We start from the raw sequence: 21,039 nt of genomic DNA, 5'->3' as shown, positions 1-21,039 counted from the left end.
CCCTTTGCCAAAATAATTTGTATATGCATATGATTTCCTTTGGTAGATTATTAGAAATTGAGACTAGAGTACATATGTTTAAAAGGTGTAATTAATAGATGCTTTATATTCTGATGGCTTTACTATACCTAGAATATTTTTGGTTATACAGGTCATATAGAATATTGGTGGCTCCCATCTATTTCAGTTATACAAATCCATCTCACCACCAGAAATATCTACAGGTCAAAACCTTCTGATTATTGCTCAGGTCTGTTGCCTATCATATTAACCAAACTCACTTTGCCTCTGGAATTCAAAGGCTTTTATTTGGCAGTCTCTGAGCCTTCATGTACCATCTTCCTATTGACTGTGGAAAAGAAACACCTATCTATTGCCATTGCAGGGTTAAAGGAGCTAAAAACCAAACTCAAAATTTGACCTGCGGACTACTAAATAATTTACTTGAGCCATCTTTTTCTTCATATTGTTTCCTTTGGAGTCAGTCTGGCATGAGTGTGTGTAATTGGTAGACTCTAAGGCACGTGTCTATAGTCAAAACTGCAAGGAAGGACAGAAAGTGAGTTTCTTGCTTCTGTTTTGGGGAGAATGTACAAATAATCTGGCAATTTCTGGAGCTGATATCAGCTGTGGCTACAACAGTAGAAGAAATAGTAAAACTCCTACACCGCTGTCAATAAATAGTAATGGAAATAAGTATAAATATTGATTAATGTCAATTAATCACTAATTGTTTCAAGCTAATTGCTTTAAGATTTTATAATAATAATTGATAATTGGGCCTCCTGATATGGGAGCTTCTGAGAAGCTTTTCAGCAATCTCTGCTAAATTAGCATGAGTCACAACAGATGGTAAAGCAGCAATACACATTCCTTAAAAAGCACTGGATGATTTATGGCAGTCCTAAGTTTATTATTAGATTGGTGCAAAAATAATTGAATTTTTTGCCATTACTTTTCATGGCAAAAACTAATACTATTTGCCAATTCTGTAGTTGCTTCTTATCCTAAATAGGTTAATTTTGAATGAATCTGATTAGTAATATACAACCCATTCTGGGTAATTCTCATATAAGTAGTAAATACACAGTATATAAAAAACTCTAAAATGTATAAACACTATACTAAAAATGAACACCCATAATTAAGAGAAAACAATGTCTGGATATGTTTAGACATTATGATACATTGAATAGAATTTTTAAAGTATCAAATATCATAAAACAATGGTAATAATAAAGTACTACAGCTTGTAAAGTCTTCTAATGTTCTGCAGAAATCACTACATCATGGAGCATCTCTTGAATCTGTGTGATAATCAGTGCAAAACAAAACAAAAAGATTTTTATTTCTGGAACGAAAAACTCCTTGACAATTTCAACAAAAGTGTATTTGTGCTGTGACTAAAGATCTACAGGAAATGATGCTTAGGTGTTTTATTATTACAAGTTGAAAGTGCTGAACATATAAATACTTTATCAAAATGGTAATTCCATTCTGTTAAAGCTTAAGACTGAAATACCAAAAAGTTTTAATCATCAACAAGAAAAATTTTTTAAACACCATGAATCAATGTAATTAAAACAATAACTTTTGTAAAAATAGTCAAAAAACAAAGATTAAAATCATTTTAAAGAGCCATTAACTTTAAAAAAATTTTTTTATTTACTGAAAATAATCTAAAATATTTAGAAATTATGATACATTGAACAGAATTTTTAAAGTACCAAATTGGTGGACTGCAGCACCCTAGAGTTTATCTTGTTGCAAGAAGTGATGTACCTACTGAAATGAGAAAACAACATTTTAAAAAATATTGTGATTAAGATAGTGAAACTTCAATTACTATCAACTTATATTCAATGGTTTCCCCTAAATAAATTGTAATAATTTATTAAAAACTTAAATTCTAGCTCAATAGTGCTAAAATAAATATGAGTTAGATTGTATATCGAATTTATTATCAATGCCTGAGGGAAAAAGGACAATAAGGAAAACACATAGGTTTAAAAATCCTATTTGTTTTTTGATTCTATGTAAATAGTACTAGTGTCATTTTAATAAGAAAGTCTGTTTTTTCAGCCCAATTTTTAAGATAATAGTTCTATATTTTACATTAGTACTAATCTAAATCTTTGGATGTTGCCTTAAGAAAGTAAATATATTAAATTACTTTAAATATTTTCTTGGTGAACTTTATATTTATTACTATTACATGAACAGTGTAGAATTAAAGCATATATCAGATTCCATATGAACTTGAATAATGAAAATTGGAAGAATAGTCCTCAAAGTTGTGGCTTTACTACTGAAGTTGCAAAAACGCTTTGGAAAACTTCAAGCCATTTGCTTTTATAAAAGTTGAGAAATGAGTGTAAGCATTTTGAAAATGAAAACTCTTTTAAACCTTTAGCTTTAATGTGCAATATTATCATTAGTGTGTCAATCTCTTCCTTATTTTTCAAGAAAAAAATGATTCATATAAAACTAAAAAAAACAGACACTTTGAGAGAGTAGTAGGGGCCAACAGGAAAATAAACTAGGCTATACCGTGTGAAACTAAGACAAAAATAGAGTTTTTATTCTCAGAAAAAATAGATCACTGAAAATATTATATAAAAAATTTCTTTGCTTTTGGAGAGCAAAAATGAAAAATATTGTGAACTTATCATTTCTTTCAACTTTTGAATCCTGAAACTCAGCCAAATATTTGCAAAACTTTTTAAAGAATAAAAGTAAATAGAAATTAAATATAATCATGCCAAGTAAGTGTCACTTCAATAAATTATTTATGAAACAGTTAATCAGAAAGTTATAGAATGTGTAAAAATTTATGTAGTATTATAAGGAATTATAATTTTTAAAATAATAGAATTGTTATTGTTTTAACATAAGCTAAGAAAAGATTTAGCATCTCAAACAATATTGTTGATGCTATGAAAATTCCTCTACTTAACTCTGGTGCAATTCATTTCACCATATGAAATGAACACCATTATATGTTCATTTCACAAGGAAGTTGTCAAAAAAGTTAGATATGGTTTCCTATGTCAAGTCATTACTCTTCAGGAGTAACATATCTATTAATAACCATGTTATACAAAAAAATCATGCCAAAAATTTGTGACAATTTTAAAAATTATTTGACATAGTATTTGTGGTATAACCTAGATTATGGAGTAAGCATTTTTATAATGTATACGTATTGACTGATTTTTTTAAAGAAAAAAGGAGATACTTCATGAAATTTAAATTTGTATATTAATTTATTACTATACTATTGGGAAATGTTACTCAAACATAACTAAGCTGTATAAAAAAATACTAGTAAACATGGCAGTGACAAATGTCTACCATAACCATTTTCCATATATGGGTGCAGTGGCTCATGCCTGTAATCCCAGCACTTTGGGAAGCCAAGGCAGGAGGATCACTTGAGCCCAGGGGTTTGAGACCAGCCTAGGCAATTTAGTGAGATCCCCATCTCTAAAAAAAAAAAAAAAAAAAAAAAAAAAAAAAGAAGTCAACAATCCCTGCACTCTTGGAACTCACATTGCAGTAGGGGTGGAGGGAGAGAGATGATAAACAAAATAAATCTACTGTACTGCAGAAACTTGTCACAGAAGCAACACTAAAGAGCTTGGAAGAAATAAATGACTGACACCTATCATTTTAAAAACAAAACAAAACAGATTATGAAGGCATCTCAGGGCCTGGAGTGAGGGCAGTCAGGTGTTAAACTGGAATCCCCCCAAAAGCCCGATTCTTCCAGGTCCTATTTCTGCCCCACAAGCTGGAGGAAGAATGGTGTGTTTTTGTTTTTCCCTACTGTTAAATGTTTGGAGACACAAACTTAGAGTTCTAATAAGGAATTGCATTTCCTTCTCTGCCAGAAACAACAACAACAACAACAACAAAAAAAAACCATTATCACCATTTAAATCATCAAAAATTGTTAAGAAATTACTTGCATGCATTTAACATGCTTCCTCTATGTATCCCCAAATAAAATATCTGTAAAGGCAAATCGCATAAGGCCGAGTACACATAAAAAAGCTCAGTTTACTTATCTCAATTTCCCAGTAGTTATTAAGAATATTAACGACAAATGCAATAAGAGTATAGAGCCTAAGTCTCTTCTTTGAGCTTGGTGTATTTATCCAAGAGACCAAGCTTAGCAGGGTCTCATGAGAGCTCCTACCGGTACTTTTCACCCATTCCTGAAGCAGAGGTCACAGAATAGCAGCAATAATCCAGCACAAATGTACGAGCACTGAGAGACTGACTCCAGCGATCCTCCTATGTTTCTGCACTATCCCAATGGCCCTGTGCATCTCTAGAGGCCACTGGGCTTCTGAGGCTAATAAAATATTATCATAGACCCTTTGGTTCCAAGAAGAAATAAACTCTATACACAATCTTCTCCCAGCAAGCAGAGTATAATCTCAGGGAAGAGATAAGGCACACTACTCACACCCTTTGATGTCTTTTCAAAGTAATGTTGCCATGACAAATCAATCCATTACAATACCAAAATGCTCTTCTTTATTTCATTGCCCATTTGTAGTTCCATCTCTTAAGTTAATTTTATCTGTTTTATATTCCTTGATATTGAAGTGACATTAATTTAGTAATGTACTTTTTAATATAGGTGTAATTGAAGTGCACATTGGAGAGTCCTGCTTCTTAAGATCTAGATGTGATTAGTTTGTTGCCCTAGTTCACATCTTCTGGAAAATTTCAATGCCATTTCTGAAATGAATGCAAATTTTGAGTGCCATCAGATTTTAGTTTTTCATTTCATTAAGTATTTATGATTTGTTTTATACTTAGCTCAGTTCCTCAGTTGCTACTGCAATAAAACAACTTAACAGGCTTTTGCTTGCCACATATTTTCCTAAAGGTTTAGGGGAGAGCTCAGGGGAAGATGGTTACATTTCAGGAACTAAAATCACATAAAATATTAGCCATCCCTGTTCTTGACATTTTTTCCTTCAACACATGTAATTTTTCTTTATTATCTTCTTGCTCACTTCTTTTCTGTGACTTTTCATGTGCTCTTGCCATGTCCGTATTTCTGGTATTGTGTTATTTACCTATCATTAATTGACATATAATGCATGCACATAAACACCTAAGAATGATTATACAGTGAAACTTAGTTTCCTATGCAAAATTCCCAACATTATTCTCCAGAAGAGTCTATAGTCAGTATTTTATTCACTCTTTTGGAACTGTTTACATGTATAAATTATATTTAAATAATACTTGATAATATTTAAATATTTGATAATATGAGATCATACTATAAACACTGTTTTATCTCCTATTTTTCTCCTATTTTTCCACCAAATAAGTAACTAAATATCTAATAATCTTTTCAAATCAACATATTTAGTGCCACTACACTCTTTTTTGAAAGATGCAGAATATGTCAATGTACAGGTTTACCATAATTTAGTAAAGCATATATCTGATGAAGTTTAGACTCTTCCCAATTTTCTGCCTTTATCCAAAAAGTGCTGTAATGATACCATTTTTGTTTACATTACAAATAAAATGTCTACAGTTTAAATCAATGGATCAAAAGATTTATGCATTTTAAATCTGACACACATAAACTTGCCAAATTTCATTTCAAAGAATTTACACCAATTTACAAACATAATAAACAGTGTATAAATCTTTGTTTACCCAAGTATGTACTATAAAACTTTGGAAATTTGCTACTCTAATGGGTGAAAATCGTAATCTTATGTTTGAATATGAATTTCTTTAACAAGGAACTATTTTTAAACGTCTGTACTTATATTAGCACAGTTCTCTCTGTATCTCCAACAAGTTGTTAGCCAGTGTTACTGGCTTACATTTTGTCCGTCATATGTGCTGTGAATATTTTCCCAGTTTATCATTTGTCTTTTCATTTTTTCTATGGTACTTTTCTCTTGCAAAACAATTAAACCACTCTATTTTAATAGAGAAATTCCTTTTTAAAATTTTGTTTCTTGTATCAAAAAGTCTTATTCCCAAATTTTTAATCTAATTACTCACATTTTCTCCTGTTCCTTTTACATTGTTACTGATTTATAAAACATTGATTCAGTGAAAATATATTTTGGCATAAGTAATGAGACAGCAAGCAAAGCTATTTTTTCCAAAAAGCCTACTCTTGTAGAACATGAGCTTTCTGAAGGGGAGAAAAAGCAAAAGACAGATGATACTGTTTACATAAAACTCACATTGCTTCTTCCTTCTGCTCTCAAATAAGAATGTGGCCATGCTGGCTTTGCTTCACGTTCTGGAAGAGCTATCATTCTGTTAACTTAGGGTACATTTGTTTCCAATTTCTTAACGTGTTATTTTTATATTATTTATTTTTATTTGTTTTCTATTTTCTTTTTATTTTCTGTTACTATGTTTGCATTTACAATTTTTAATTTGAGTAAATTCAGAAAAGTCTAGAAAATACATATGAGATAAATGAGTAAAACACTCATCCCACAACTATAGATATCAACTTTTACTGTTTTGAGGTATATCACTCAAATACATTTTTATACTTATCTAAAATTATAAGTAGATGGAACCAAGATTTAAATTCTTCTTAAAAATTAAATAACAAATATCCTTTTATGTTCAAAATACATACACTTGTACACACACACCAAAATGACTAATATTGTTAGTGACACCAGATAACTGTATTTTTTCCTACAATCTTTTTTTTTTTTTTTTTTTTGAGATGGAGTTTCACTCTTGTTGCCCAGGCTGGAGTGCAATGGCATGATCTCAGCTCACTGCAACCTCCGCCTCCCAGGTTCAAGTGTTTTCCTACAATCTTCATGTGAACAAAGAATTACTTTCAAGATTTTGCCTTTATTTAAAAAGAAAAAGAAACACAGATCTTCATGCATAGATTATTTTGTTTTCTCCCCTCTACTTTCCTTTCCCACCCTACTCCCATTAGCTAAACAACATTAATAATCCGGTTATATAGCTAAATGAATACTTGAATATGTTTATGTATTTTTTAGGTATTTCTCAATTAGTAACACTTCAGAGAAATTCTTCCAGTTCATCAGTTATGTATAAAACATATTCTACTTAATAGTTGCATAATATATCACAGTCTGACTGACTGTACTACAATTATTTTAAATACTTTCATAACAATAGTTATTAAAATTCTTCACAATTTTCTTTAAATATTTTTTTAATGTATCCTTCTCTCTTGCTGCTTTTCTTCCACTAATCAGATTTCCCAAAAGTGGACTGCTGGCTCCAATTATGCATTCATGTTAAATTTTAATAGCAATTGTATGGTTGCTTTCCAAAATTATTATATTAATTGGCATTTCCATCAGCATACATATGCAGCATAACATATGCCTAGCTTTCCTAATCTCACCAGCACTGAATGCTACCAGGTTTTTTTTTTTTTTTTTCAGACAGAATCTCGCTCTGTCACCCAGGCTGGACTGCAGTGGCATGATCTTGGCTCACTGCAACCTCCACCTCCCGGGTTCAAGTGATTCTCCTGCCTCAACCTCCTGAGTAGCTGGGATTACAGGTGCACGCCACCACACCCAGCTAATTTTTGTATTTTTAGTAGAGACGGGGTTTCACCATGTTGGTCAGGCTGGTCTCAAACTCCTGACCTCATGATCTGCCCGCCTCGGCCTCCCAAAGTGCTGGGATTACAGGCTTGAGCCACCACACCCGGCCGAATGCTACTAGTTTTTAAATGTCTTATTGCAGAATTATTATGCAGAAAAGTATACAAATCATACATATACAGCTTAATAAACTTTAACAATATGAACACACCTAAACAGAATGTTAAAAGCATTACAGAAGCCTTCCTTGTAGATCCTCCTAGCACAGGTAGCCATTATCATGATTTCTAATAACATAGCCTGCCTTTGACTACTTGTTAAATTTGTATAAAAGTAATTAAATAAAGTATGAAATCCTTTGTGTTTGCCTTATGCTCCTCAAAATATTTGTAAGATTCATTACTATTGTTGCATGCAAAAATAGTTTCTTTTAATTGCTCTATAGTACTTAACTCTGTGAATATAGAATTTGATACTTTGTTTATCCAATGTATTGTCAATGTACACTAAAGTCGTATTCCAATTTTTAGCTCTTATGAATAGTGCAGCAAAGAATATTCCAGTGCATGTGTTTTGGTAAACATATGCTTGCATTTCTGTTGGCTCTACATCTAGAAATGGAACTCCTTGGTAATAAGGCTGAATTATTTATCTATTGTCTACATTTCCAAAGAGCTTTCTGAAGTGACTTTACCAATTTATACTCCTACTCATGCAGTGCTTGAGAGTTCTAGTTGCTTCAAATCTTCATCAACATTGTTTTTTTTTTTTATTTTACTTTTAGCTATTTGGTAGTGTGTAGTTATATTACATTATTTAAGTTTTATTTGCTTAATCTTTCATGGTGGGGAACATATCAACAGATATTCTCTAAAATTACTAAATCAAGAAATAATAGTATTAAAACCATTTGGAGATGTAAAAACTATATGTAAGTCTCAGAAACTATCAAAAATACAACACATACATTATCACCGTTAAAACCATCACTGTAACCCCAACCACCAAACCAAGGGAAGCATAGACCAGATATCTAAAGTAAAAAACAAAGTCCATATTCAATATAGAAAAAAATATCAGAATTAAGGAGTATACATTCATACCAGATCAATCAATATAAAAGAGATGAGTCAATTAAAAAATGCAGACTTAGATTAAAATCAAAGCCCGATAATGTGTTGTACAAAAGAAATACGCTGCATAAAGCAAAACACAGATATTGAAGTGAAAAAAATTGATAGATGTAACATAGAAATGAAAATTAAATGAAAACAGGTTTGTAATATTATTACCAAATAAAGTCAAATTCAAGGCAAAAATAAAGATTCAATTGTCATGAATTTTCTTTTGCACCAAGTAAGGTAACATCAAAATTAATTTTGAATAAACTCTATGAGAAATTTAAGGAATACAGGTAAAAATAAATCATAAAATAGTCACCAGAAAATTTTAACTTGTCTCTCAATCTATGAAATATAAAGCGGGTAAAAATAATTAAAATGGAAAAATCAAAATTGTAGACTTTGTAATATCAATTTTTATCAGAAATTGATATAAATGTTTTTCAGATGTTTATTGAGATAACTATATGCTTTTTCTTTATTAAGTTTGTTAATATAATAAGTTACATTTATAGATTTTCTAATGTTAAGTCAAAATAATCCCACTGGGTCATGGTGTATTTTCTTTTTAATATAATGCTTCTGAGGAATATACATCTGTAGTTTTAAAGAACTTAATTTTACTCTTACCTTCCATCTTTTCTCACCATCACATTTTGGCTGGTTTAATTATTAAACCAGAATATTTCTTTATGTGACACATAGACACCATCTACATCAAATTACCAAGGGTAATTATTTAGCAGGCAGTTTCTTGGGCCCAGATGAGAATTTCAATTCAGAATCTGTAAGAATAGAATAGGATCTAAGAATAAGCATTTTAACATGTATCAGAGATTTTCATACATGCTAAAATTTGATCTTGTTTGTTCTATTCTCATATATATATTTAATCTTTATAGTTACAATGTATAAGTTGGTTTAGCTGCTTTTGACATTGTCAATTTAGCTATTATTACTTTTAAAAAATGTGCAATTTCAATTTTTCCCAATTTGCCTTCACAAACTGGTAGTTTTGGTGTCATGCTATTATTTCTATATTAACAAAGTTATTAACATGTGCATTCTGGATTCTAATCATAACTTTCATATTTTGTAGAATTATTTATGTATTTAAAATAATTTATTGATATATAGTTGAGTCTTTTATTTGGGTTGATGCAAAAGTAATTGCGGTTTCTGCCTTTAAAAGTAATGGCAGAGGCTGGGCGCAGTGGCTCACGCCTGTAATCCCAGCACTTTGCGAGGCTTACCTCCTCACCTGAGGTAAGGAGTTCGAGAGCAGCCTGGCCAACATGGTAAAACGCTGTCTCTACTAAAAATACAAAAATTAGCCAGGCGTGGTGGCATGTGCCGTAATCCCAGCACTCGGGAGGCTGAGTCAGGAGAATCGCTTGAACCCAGGAGGTGGAGGTTGCAGTGAGCTGAGATTGCGCCACTACACTCCAGCCTGGATGACAGAGGGAGACTCCATCTCGGGAAAAAAAAAAAAAAAGAAAGTAATGACAGAAACCATAATACTTTTGCAACAACCTATATCAGATACGACAATTTCTGCCTCCTAAATTAAGGCATTTAGACTATTTACATTTTAAAAATATTTTTAGAAAGAGCATATCATTCTGTCACCCAGGCTGGAGTGCAGTGACAGGATCATAGCTCACTGCAGCCTCAAACTTCTGGGCTCGAGCAATCCTCCTGCCTCAGCCTCCCAAGAAGCTGGGACTACAGGTGCGTGCCACCATGCCAGGCTAATTTTATTTTGTAATGTTTTTAGAGATGGGGGTCTCACTATGTTGCCCAGGCTGCTCTCACATTCCTATACTAAAGTGATCCTCCTGCCTCCAGAGTCGCTGGTATTACATAGGTAAGTGCCACTGGTTTCTGCCTCTACATTTACATTCAACATAATTGCTGATGGCATTAGGAGTAAGTGATCTTGGTTTTTAAAATATTATTTCTTCCTCACCACAATGCCTTTGGTGACTCCAATTACACATATATAAAGCCATTTGAAGTTGTCCCACAAATCACTGAATCTCTTTACATTTTTAAAATTCTCTGTGTGTTTCCTTTTGCATAATTTCTATTGCTGTGTCTTCAAGTTTACTAATCTCCTTAAATTTCTAGTCTGCTGTGAATCCCATCCAATATAGTTTTTATCACAGATATTGTAATTTTCATCTCCAGATATTTGGTCTCGATAACTTTTTATAATTTCCATACATCTACTTAAATTTTTTAACGTACAGAATAGTTTTATGTGTTAAGCTCTTTGCTGATTTGAACACATGTATCAGTTCTGGATCAATTTAGATTGATTTATTTCTCTTTTCACTGTGGGTCTTATTTTCTTGCTTTTTTATGCCTGATAATCTTTGATTAGATGACAGAATTTGTAAATGTTTTCCTGTGTTATCCTATATATATTTTGCCTACTGATAAATGTTTTGAGCTATATTTTGTAATACATTTAAATTTCTTAGAAACAGTTTGATTCCTTCCAGTGCTGCCTTTAAGATTTGTTGAGAAGAATTAGATAAGCATTTTGTCTGGGTCTAATTATTTCTCATTACTGAGGCAAGAACCCTTCTAGGCACTCCACCAACGCTCTGTGAATTATGAGGACCAAAATAATCATCTTCCAGTGAGTAGATACCCATTTGACTTACTGAATCTAGGCAAATGGAAAAGTACTGGAAATGTTCTGACCCATTTCTTTAGACTGTTTTCTGCCCTTTACCTTTCCATTCTTACCTTCCCCTCGATGTCTTCCTCTTCCCACAGAAGAGAAACACTCTTGCTACAGCACACTCCTCACACTTTTCTACAGCATACCCTCATCCCCAGCTGGGTGAAAATCAGGAGCCAATTAACACAGTAATTTACTATTTAAGCCTCAACAAATTTATGATATAACCGTTGAAAGAAGGAACTCTAATAAGTTATATTTTAAAAATAATTAAAATGTTATTCTGGAGCATTATGAGAGCTTTTAGGTGATTTTAACAAAAATAGTGTTGGTGTCATAAGCTTACTCAGTTCACAGAAGAAGAGGCATATCAAAGATTTTTCCCACCTTGGCCCAGGACCCTTCACTCAGCATTGCATATCCACACTGGTGCAGCCTTTTCCCTCTCCCCTCATCTGTTCCTGATTTGAGCCAGTTCCTGCCCAGGTGCGGATACTTAGTTCCATGTCCCCTTTAAGAGTCTGTTACCTTGGACTTGGCTGTTGCTCTGGATTCTCTAGCTTCAGCTTTAAGCCTTGCCTAAAGCAGATTCACCCACTTGCTTTCTGTGCATGATGATGTTAATTTGTTTAAAGCCATGAATTTTCTGCGAGGATGACATAACTCTGTTGCACCATCATGCAACTATCTTTAAGAATGTGTTGGTGGATAAAATGTATTCAGTAACAGTCTGTACTGTTATAACAAAATACCTGAGACTGGATAACTTGTAAAATTCATTTCTTACCATTCTGGAGATTAGGAAGTCCAAGATCAGGATGGGGCAGGTTTGGTTGTCTGTTGAAGTCTATTCTCTGCTTCCAAGATGGCGCCTTATTGCTGCAACCTCCGGAGGGGATATCACCGTGTTTTTATATGGTGAAAGGTGGAAAGGCAAAACAGCCAAATTTGCATGAAGCCCCTTTTATAAGGGATTTAATATCATTCACGATGGAAGGAGCCCTCATAATTTAGTCACGTCTTAAAAGCCCTACCTCTTAATACCATCACATTGGCCATTAACTTTCATCACCTGAATTTTGGAGGAAATATACAAACCACAGCAGATGGTGACTATATCAGGACAAGTGATTATCACTAGTAGCAAAATCGCTCAACCATGTTCAACCATGTTTTGAATAAGATTAGCACCACATCACAATATTGACAGTTCCAAAATTTCATTCATATTTCCTAGTTATATCCACTAAGAAATTATCTGCTGGGGGGCCTGTGCTTTAAAAAACATTCTAATACTCATGACTATAATAAACTCTTTTGTGCTGTCTTGGGATATAATGACAATTATAAGCAGTTCTCATGAGGGTCCTCGTAGGTAAGGAATGCCTCCATCTAATTTTAGACTTTTAAGCTAAATATCAGAAAGTAAATATAAAATCCGTATATTGGAGACAAACCAGATTTGTATAACTCCTGTGAAGCTTTTGAGGTCATAAGTTACTGAGTACACCATATTTGTCGGAAAACTATTGAGGCAATTGTTTAGATGGAATTATCTTTGTAAGTAAGTAGGAAGTTCTTATTTTCAGTAAATTATTTTTCCTGGAATAAAAAGGCAGAAACAATCCTTCAGTGTCAAACCTATATTACTGCTTCAGTGAACATAAAATTACATTATCTATGTTGCCCTAGATCCTGTTGTTACATCCCTCAATATGGTCTGATGGGATCAAGAGATTATTGTAGATGCGTTTTGACTGATGGTATTTGGCTTCAACTTCTACACAATGCATGCAGTAGTGCTAACACTAAGTATGTCCCTCGAAGTCTTTTGTTTCTCCCTTCTCAGTTGCATTCTGGAAACAAGTTCTGATTTGCTTATACCAGAGAACAGGAATGATTGCACAATAGGTGCCCTCCAACAATTCACAAGTCTTTGGAGGCAGATCGTAGCTTGTGTATCCTAATGGATACTAATCATTTAAAAACGTGTCAGTGTTCAAAATGATAAGCACCAGTTTGACGTCTGTCATTTTTGATTATCAACTGGTTGGGGGAAGTAGGCTACACTCACCAAGGAGCTTTTTCAAACTGCATATATTCAAATTATTTTGTTTACATTCCAGAGTGCATTCTCCTTTCCTCTTCACCCCACTCCACCCACAGCCCAGTGGTAGTTACTCCTGTAGGGACAATGGTGGAAATAAATAGGTCATTTGGAAAAAGGCTAGTCACCACTTTTAGATAGTTAGATGTTCTATACACAGATAATATGTGATATTAGATGATACTGTACATCAAGAAGATATATTTGTCATTAAATATATGTGTGTATATACATATATGTACTTCCTTTTTTATAGTTTGTTAATTTTCTATGACAAGGGCAAAATTAATTTAAAAATAATTATTGACGTTATTGTTTTCCTTCATTTATTGTGAAGATATAGTGCTTTTTAATTTTACTGTTATAACATAATCCTTTGTCATGATCAGCCACGTGGTGTTTTGCAAGTAATTTGTTAAAGTGTTGAAAAATTGGCAATTATTTGTTTATAAAGGAGAGTAGGTTCAGGGTTAGCCATTTTCACTTACTTGCATTCAATTACACAATCTCAAGTTAGCAAGGAAGAGCTGGAGTTACAGATAACATGAATGCGAATTGTTATAACCTGCAGACTATTCTTTTTATAACCTCTTCCATATCTATGAGAACTTGTGAAGTCTGTAGACGTCTTTCAAGTGTACTAAGGCAGAAAAAGGTCAATGGTCTAACAGACAGTTATCTTTGTAAATCCTCAAATCAGTCCTTAGAAACTCCTTAACAAAATTCTTACCTGAGTTTAATATCATGGGATAAAATCATTGAGTTGTTTGCGTTCTCTACTATCTTTGTGTTGTTTCTTTAATTTTTTTGTTTTCTTAAGAAAAAATAACATTTTTGTCTTTTGCTGCCATATATATTAATATTTCATCTCTTATCAATTTGAAAATTTTGAAGACTCTTCTCTCCCTGAGACATTATTTTTTCCTTTTGCTCATCCTAGGAAGCTAATCCAGAATTTAGATTCTTCTGTAGTTTTCAGATCTTTGTTCCAGTATTGGTATAATTATATAGGATTTATCCTTTCTTCCTCCATTCCAATCAGCCCATTGTAGGAAAAATGGCCTTTATTTATACTTTACTCCTCAGTCTACCTGTACAAATGGGGCAGTTTTAAAGAGTATTTTTGACACCTGAGCCTTGTTAAAAGAAAAGGAAAAGATGTAGTCAATTTGCATCACTGTAACTTTGGAGAACCTACGCAGGTACTAAGGAGAAGATGAGGTTGAAACTAGAAATTACGCCCTAAGATTGCCAGACTCTCTGATAGCAACTAAGTGTCATATCCTCCCCTCCATGCTTTCCCCTGTATCTTAGGGATTTGAAACCTAAGAACATTTCCCTAGATCCATGCCAGTAAGGCTAGAGTTGTATAAATTTTGGAAACCAGAAGAGAAGCAAAAGGCATTAATGGATCTACAGCAGAGATGGGCAGGAGTGTGGGCTTAGCGAGCGACAATAAGATTTTATAGATAAATCTGTACTTTTCCTGTATATCATCCACTTTCGCACTGTTCACATTAATAGTAGTTTCTTGCAATTTTGCACTTCCTGGTTTCTTCAATACTAGTGGATATTTTTCCTAACTTTAACTTCCCTAGCTCTTCCAGTGGTTTTATAAGACTTTAATTTCTTGAATTAAATAACTTTCTGCTAGAAATACCTGCAATGGCTTTTCTAGCTATCTGAATCATGACTGCCTCCTCCATTCTTCCCTGGTGATAAAGTTCTAGCTAATTTTGAGTGAGCCATGAATGAAATCTATGTATAGAGCCCTTTATACTTATGCATGTGTCTATGTTTAATGGCCTCCAAAAAACGAAAGAAAACCAACCTGATTCTGAACAAATATATCTTTACTGGACTCTTGTGTAGCTAAAACCTTCTTTTCCTAGAAGACATATGCTAAAATGGGAAACATTTATGGTTTACAACCTTGCAAATCTATCTTCAAGTCTTGGCTTTAATAAATATACTTCACTTCATAAACTCAATTTCCTTGAAGGATATTTATTGACTACTAACTTGATGTCAAGAATTGCAAGTATCTGTGATAACCACAATGGTTAAGACAGTCCCTGTCCTGGCCCTCATGATACTTAAAATCTAGCAGCAAATACTAGTGGAAAAAAAGAATCTATATGAGATAAAAAACACAGGCACAGTCAGGTTCTAAACAACCTTCCATGTCGTAAAAAGATGCTGAGTTTATCATATAAGGAGACGTTAAAGTGTTTTCATCAGAAAAGTGATTTGATAAAATATGAGTTTTTGAAAAATTACTATGGCTAATGGGTTAAAGTCAGATTGGATGGGAAGAAAACAAGATATAGAGACCAATTAGGAAGTACCTATATTAATCCAGATGAGACATAATAGCAGTCTGGGGAGACAATCATAGCCTGGACCAAGGGAATGGAAAAAGGTAAGTTGATTAAAGAAACATGTAGGAATTAAAACAAGATGTGGGAATTAATTAGATACATGCGATAAAGTGACTTGTAAAGGGTGATTCCAAAATGTAAGGCTTTTGGGAAATAGGCACATAGTAGTGTCATGATTGAGACAGAGAATACGGGAAGACAACGTGGAGGGGAGATGGGATGAGGTGTGCATTGAAATGGCAGGTTCTGTTTGAGACATATTGGATTTGATTTGCTGGTGAGACACCCATGTGGACATGGTCTATTGGCTGGTAGAGATACAGAATTGAAGTTAAGAAGAAAGGTCTTGTCTGAAAAATGAAGATCCACGTATCCTCATATTATGTATTGTAATTGCAGTCATAGGAGTGGATCCATTGACTCAGGTTCAGGTACAGAATGGAAAGAGAGCTGGACTAACTGTGGAACAGCAGCCTTTATTTTTCTTTTTTAGTTGCATTAGTCTTACTGCCTTGTCTTAGACAAGCACTCTGATATAAAATTCCACACAATTTCTCTCATTTTCCCAACTTTTTAATTGCAACATAAAGCCACTACATAAAAGGTATTTTATTAATGAATTGACATAATGAATTGGATAAGATATGTTAATTGAATCATTAATTGGATTCTAATAATTTACTAATACAACATGTAACACAGTAGCATATACATTTCTTACAGTGTAATAATTCACCAAGAGGGAGGGTAAATCTTTAACCACAGTTTTCTATTAGCATCTTAAGCAAAGTGACTGCTACTTAAAAGACAAAAAGGTTATTTTTGAACAATTTGCTGAGTCTAACATAAAAATGAATCATTTGATTATATATTACAGATATACATTACTTTTTGTTCGCTTCTTAAAGTCTTAGACCTAATCTAACATATTGTTTTCATTCTTTTTCAGTATTCCAGAAGTGCAGTGCACTTAAAAACCAGTCCTTTATATCTATCATGGAAGGAATTTAATAGGAGCTATAGTATGAATTTTAAATATATCCATAAAGTAAAGCTCTCCAGTTCATAAAATTAATGTTGTAACTATATATCATATGCATGTTGAGGTTTTTTGCTTTAAAAATATATTCACAAATTCTGTCATATTTACAAAAATATGACTGTAATGAAACTTTAACAGCATCTAAAGACGTATGACTATTTTAACATCTCAGTTGTTATTTTTTATGAACATAGAAGGTTTTTAACCATCTTTGGTCGGGTACTATTGAAATAACAATTTTATTCATAATATAATTAAATAAAAAATACTGTAGCATCTATGTTCTACAATTTATAGAAACAATTTTTATGTATATATTCATATTATATAAAAATATAGCTAATTATTTTGAAAAGAAGATAAATAACTTATGTGAAATTGGTTTGAAATACAACATTTGCAAGAAGAAATGAATCCAGTGTTTTTAGTACCTCTTACAGATAGGTCCATTTTAATGTAATTACATTGTTTTATTTAGTATGAATGGGTCCGTGGAGGATGAATTTCAAAGAAAATAACACTGCAGTGTTCTTTAAATACATGAGAGCTATGTACCTGTGCAAAAATAGCTTGTAAATACTGTGAAATGTTACAACATGCCACAAAAATTATTCTCTAGTCTGATTTAAATTTTAGTGTAGACAAACTTAGCTCCAATAGGAATAATAACAGAAATCATACATGTTCAAAAAGGTATAACAATAAAAGTATCAAGTTGTATTCTTGTTATCTAAATAGTATCTCCATAAAGCAGATGTAACTTGAAATTAGAAATTAAATGATGGTTTGCATTTCCTGCAATTCTGAGAATTTCAGCTTTTGATTCAGAGTTGAAGAAACTTTCACCAAACGTGCAATTGGTTTTAAGAACAATTGGCTCACTGAGTGTTGAGGAGTTCCCCTATCATCTGCCAAAATATTAATTATATAGCAAATTTCAGTTTATTTCCTCGAAGCCATTCATATAGTTGGCAATCTTTTCCTGCAGCATTCCCTGATGGATTTTGTCTAGAGAATGAACAAAAAAATCAAAATGCGATGAAGGAGAGCCTGTGGCTCCCTGGAGAAATTTCTGTTCAGTGGTGTTTTCATAAGCCAAGCAGGGAGCAGTGAACTGCACACCTCCCCAGTCCAGGTCCTAATGTGATTTGAAAGTCAACTTATTTTCCCACCGTCTCTTGGCAATGCTTTGATAATACCAATTTCTTGTTCAAGTTTTCTTCACTCCAGGAAAATAATCAAAAGTACTTCTCTCTGCTTTTACTCATAATTCAACCTACTACCCAACCAACTGTTAAGTAAACCATTTTGTTGCCTTATCTTTGAATTCCAGTATTTTCACACAGGCTCTGCCCAGCCAGTTTTCCAGGAATTAAACAGCAGATGCTTCCATTTAGATCCACTTCTTCTTTAAAATGGGAGATCAGTTTTCACTTGTGAGCCGCCATCAACCAGATTCATAGCTCTGGTCAGAATTCATCCATACATTTTCACACCACAGCTTCCTTAGACATTGGTAGCCTCTGTGAAAGAGTCATTGGGGCCACTGTTCTTTCTGACCTCCAGGTTCTTTTTAGCCTTGAATGTCACGGACACCTCAGAATGAATGGCATCCAATCGCTGCTCACAGCGGAAGGCCGAGAGGAAAGCCTTTCTGTAGTTGCTGTTCATCCAGCCATAGAGAAGGGGATTGGCAAAAGTGGAGCACATAGCGATAATGTGGAACACTGTGAAGATGAGTTTGTACTCCTTCAGGTCCAGGACCTGGCTGTCAATGTCAACGGCAAGCTGGAAGGCATGGAGAGGCAGCCAGCTGACCGCAAACACCACCACCACACACACCAGCATTTTGGTGGTTTTTTGCCTTCGCTGATGGTAGTGGTCATTTGCAGCTCCAGGACTGACATGGTTCTTCAATTTACTCCAAATGCGAGTGTAGGAAAATGATATAATGCCCAGAGGCAAAACATACAAGATCAACAAGGAAGAAAGACTGTAGACAGTGCCATAGATGCTCTTCTCCTCGCCAGGCCACTTTTCAGTACAGGCCACAATCTCAAAGTCCGGAATGATCTCAATCAGCGAATACTCCCGGAAGATGGCCAGGGGACTTGCCAGCAGGGCACTGATGCCCCAGGCCAAGCCAATAATCAGGAAGCTGATTCGCTTGGAGATCTTGCTCTCTAGGTGGTAGACGATGCACCTGTGCCGGTCCAGGGCAATTACTGTCAAGGTGATTGTGGATACTTGTACTGCCAGGCCCTGGGCATAGGGCACCAGGTGGCACAGGACAGGACCCATTTTCCACTCCCCCATTAAGGTATAGGTAAGAGTGAACGGTAGACACAGAGTGTTCACCAAAAGATCTGCCACAGCCAGATTGGCAATGAAAAAGTTGGTTACTGTGCGCATGCTCTTGAATTTGATCACCACATGGATCACCAAGGAGTTGCCAATTACCCCAAGCAAGATAATGGAGCAGTAGGCCAATATGAGAACAACTTGTACCTCAATCAGCTTGGTACTATCTATAAGCTCTGGCTCAGGGTCAGGGACCAGTTCACCTCTAGGAGTTGTTTGTGGCCCGTATTGTTCCACCTTCATTTCTTCCACTGTCTGGTTCTCATCAGCCTCTGCACCTATTGGACCCATTTTCAGTACAGGTCCACTTGGCCTGCAACCAGCACAAGAGTCTACAACCTAAAAAGAAAAAACAAAATAAAACAAAACAACAACAACAACAACAAAAACCAATGGAACGAGGAAAACACAAAGGTGAAGCAAAGAAATTTCACAAATGGACTGGTTTAATTTTGGTTGGGGATCAAAATATCCTCTACTCTCTAAAATTGTGCGTAGCAAAACATTTTAATGAAATAGACCCTTTAATAAGTCTATTGTCAAATATGGATCAATTAAATCAGGTTTCTGAAATATATGCTATGACGGTAAAGTATAATACCGATAGTATAGACATAATTTCAAAGTGAATGCTATTGAATGGATTAATTTCATTTTAAGTGGAATGAATATTATAAACTTTATGAATTGTATAACCACTATGAATTCATTGAATTAATTTTCAGGTAGATAAAAAAGTAAAGTTTCCTTCATTATCTTGACTGTTTCAAATTTATAAATATACAGCAACAAATTGTATAAGAAAGGGGAACATATTAAAACTATTTGTCTGGTGCCTGAACCTTGGGACTATGAATTATCTCAGATAAACCAAGCAGATTCTGTTTTTGGTGCAGGATTTAGTATTAAAAATAGTATTAAAATATATAGAAGAGTTACTTTTTTAAAATTTAATTTCAATAGCTTTTGGGGTACAAATGTTTTTTGGTTGCACGGATGGATTGTATGGTAGTAAAATCAGATTTTAGTGCATCTGTCACCCAAGTAGTGTACCTTGTACCCAATATGTAGTTTTTTTATCCCTCACTCCCATTCCAACCCTCTCCTTTATGAGTCTCCAAAGTCCATTATACCACTCTGTATGCTTTTGTGTACCCACAGCTTAGCTCCTACTTACAAATGAGAACCTATTGTATTTGATTTTCCATCCTAGTTACTTCACTTAGAATAATGGTCTCCAGCTCCATTCAATTTGTTGCAAAAGACATCATATCATTCTTTTTTACAGCTGAGTAGTATTCCATGGTGTATTACATACCACGTTTTCTTTATCCACTCAATGCTCTAAGGACACTTGGGTTGGAACAGTTGCTTTTTTGAATGATCTTAAATAAAGTTCTGAACTAACATATAACATTTCATGCTTTCTCAAAATCTCTGTTAGCCCCCACATTTAAGAGAACCCGCAGACTAGTATGTTACATATCTCTTCCACCTGTTATTTTCTCATTGTTTCTACAACATTGGTTTTATTCTTCTTAATCTCTTATCATGATTACTCTAATCATCTTCTAACTTACCTCCCATCCTCTTTTGCTTTTATTTATTAATTAATTCATTCACCTAACAGAAATAATCGAGTGTCTACTCAATGCCAGGGGTGGCTTTACCATCCTGGCGCCTTTACTTCTTCAAACCTGCATGCATCATGCATTTAAA

The 21,039-nt window shown here is 33.9% G+C and overlaps 1 protein-coding gene across 3 annotated transcripts in view; it reads right to left on the bottom strand.

Annotated features, from left to right (window-relative positions):
• Window positions 1–16,392: 16,392 nt before the first annotated feature.
• Window positions 16,393–21,039, bottom strand: part of NPY2R (neuropeptide Y receptor Y2) — a 45,276-nt gene continuing 40,629 nt past the window's right edge. For all 3 annotated transcript variants that reach the window (XM_008976160.4, XM_003822575.5, XM_008976159.5), the window contains exon 2: window positions 16,393–19,659. In XM_008976160.4, the coding sequence (XP_008974408.1) occupies window positions 18,466–19,611 (1,146 nt within the window). In that variant the 5' untranslated portion in view covers window positions 19,612–19,659 and the 3' untranslated portion in view covers window positions 16,393–18,465. The remainder of the gene's footprint in view (window positions 19,660–21,039) is intronic.

This window comes from Pan paniscus, chromosome 3 (genome assembly GCF_029289425.2).
Source record: "Pan paniscus chromosome 3, NHGRI_mPanPan1-v2.0_pri, whole genome shotgun sequence".
NCBI classification, from domain to species: domain Eukaryota; kingdom Metazoa; phylum Chordata; class Mammalia; order Primates; family Hominidae; genus Pan; species Pan paniscus.
This window is presented reverse-complemented; position numbering and strand designations above follow the sequence as displayed.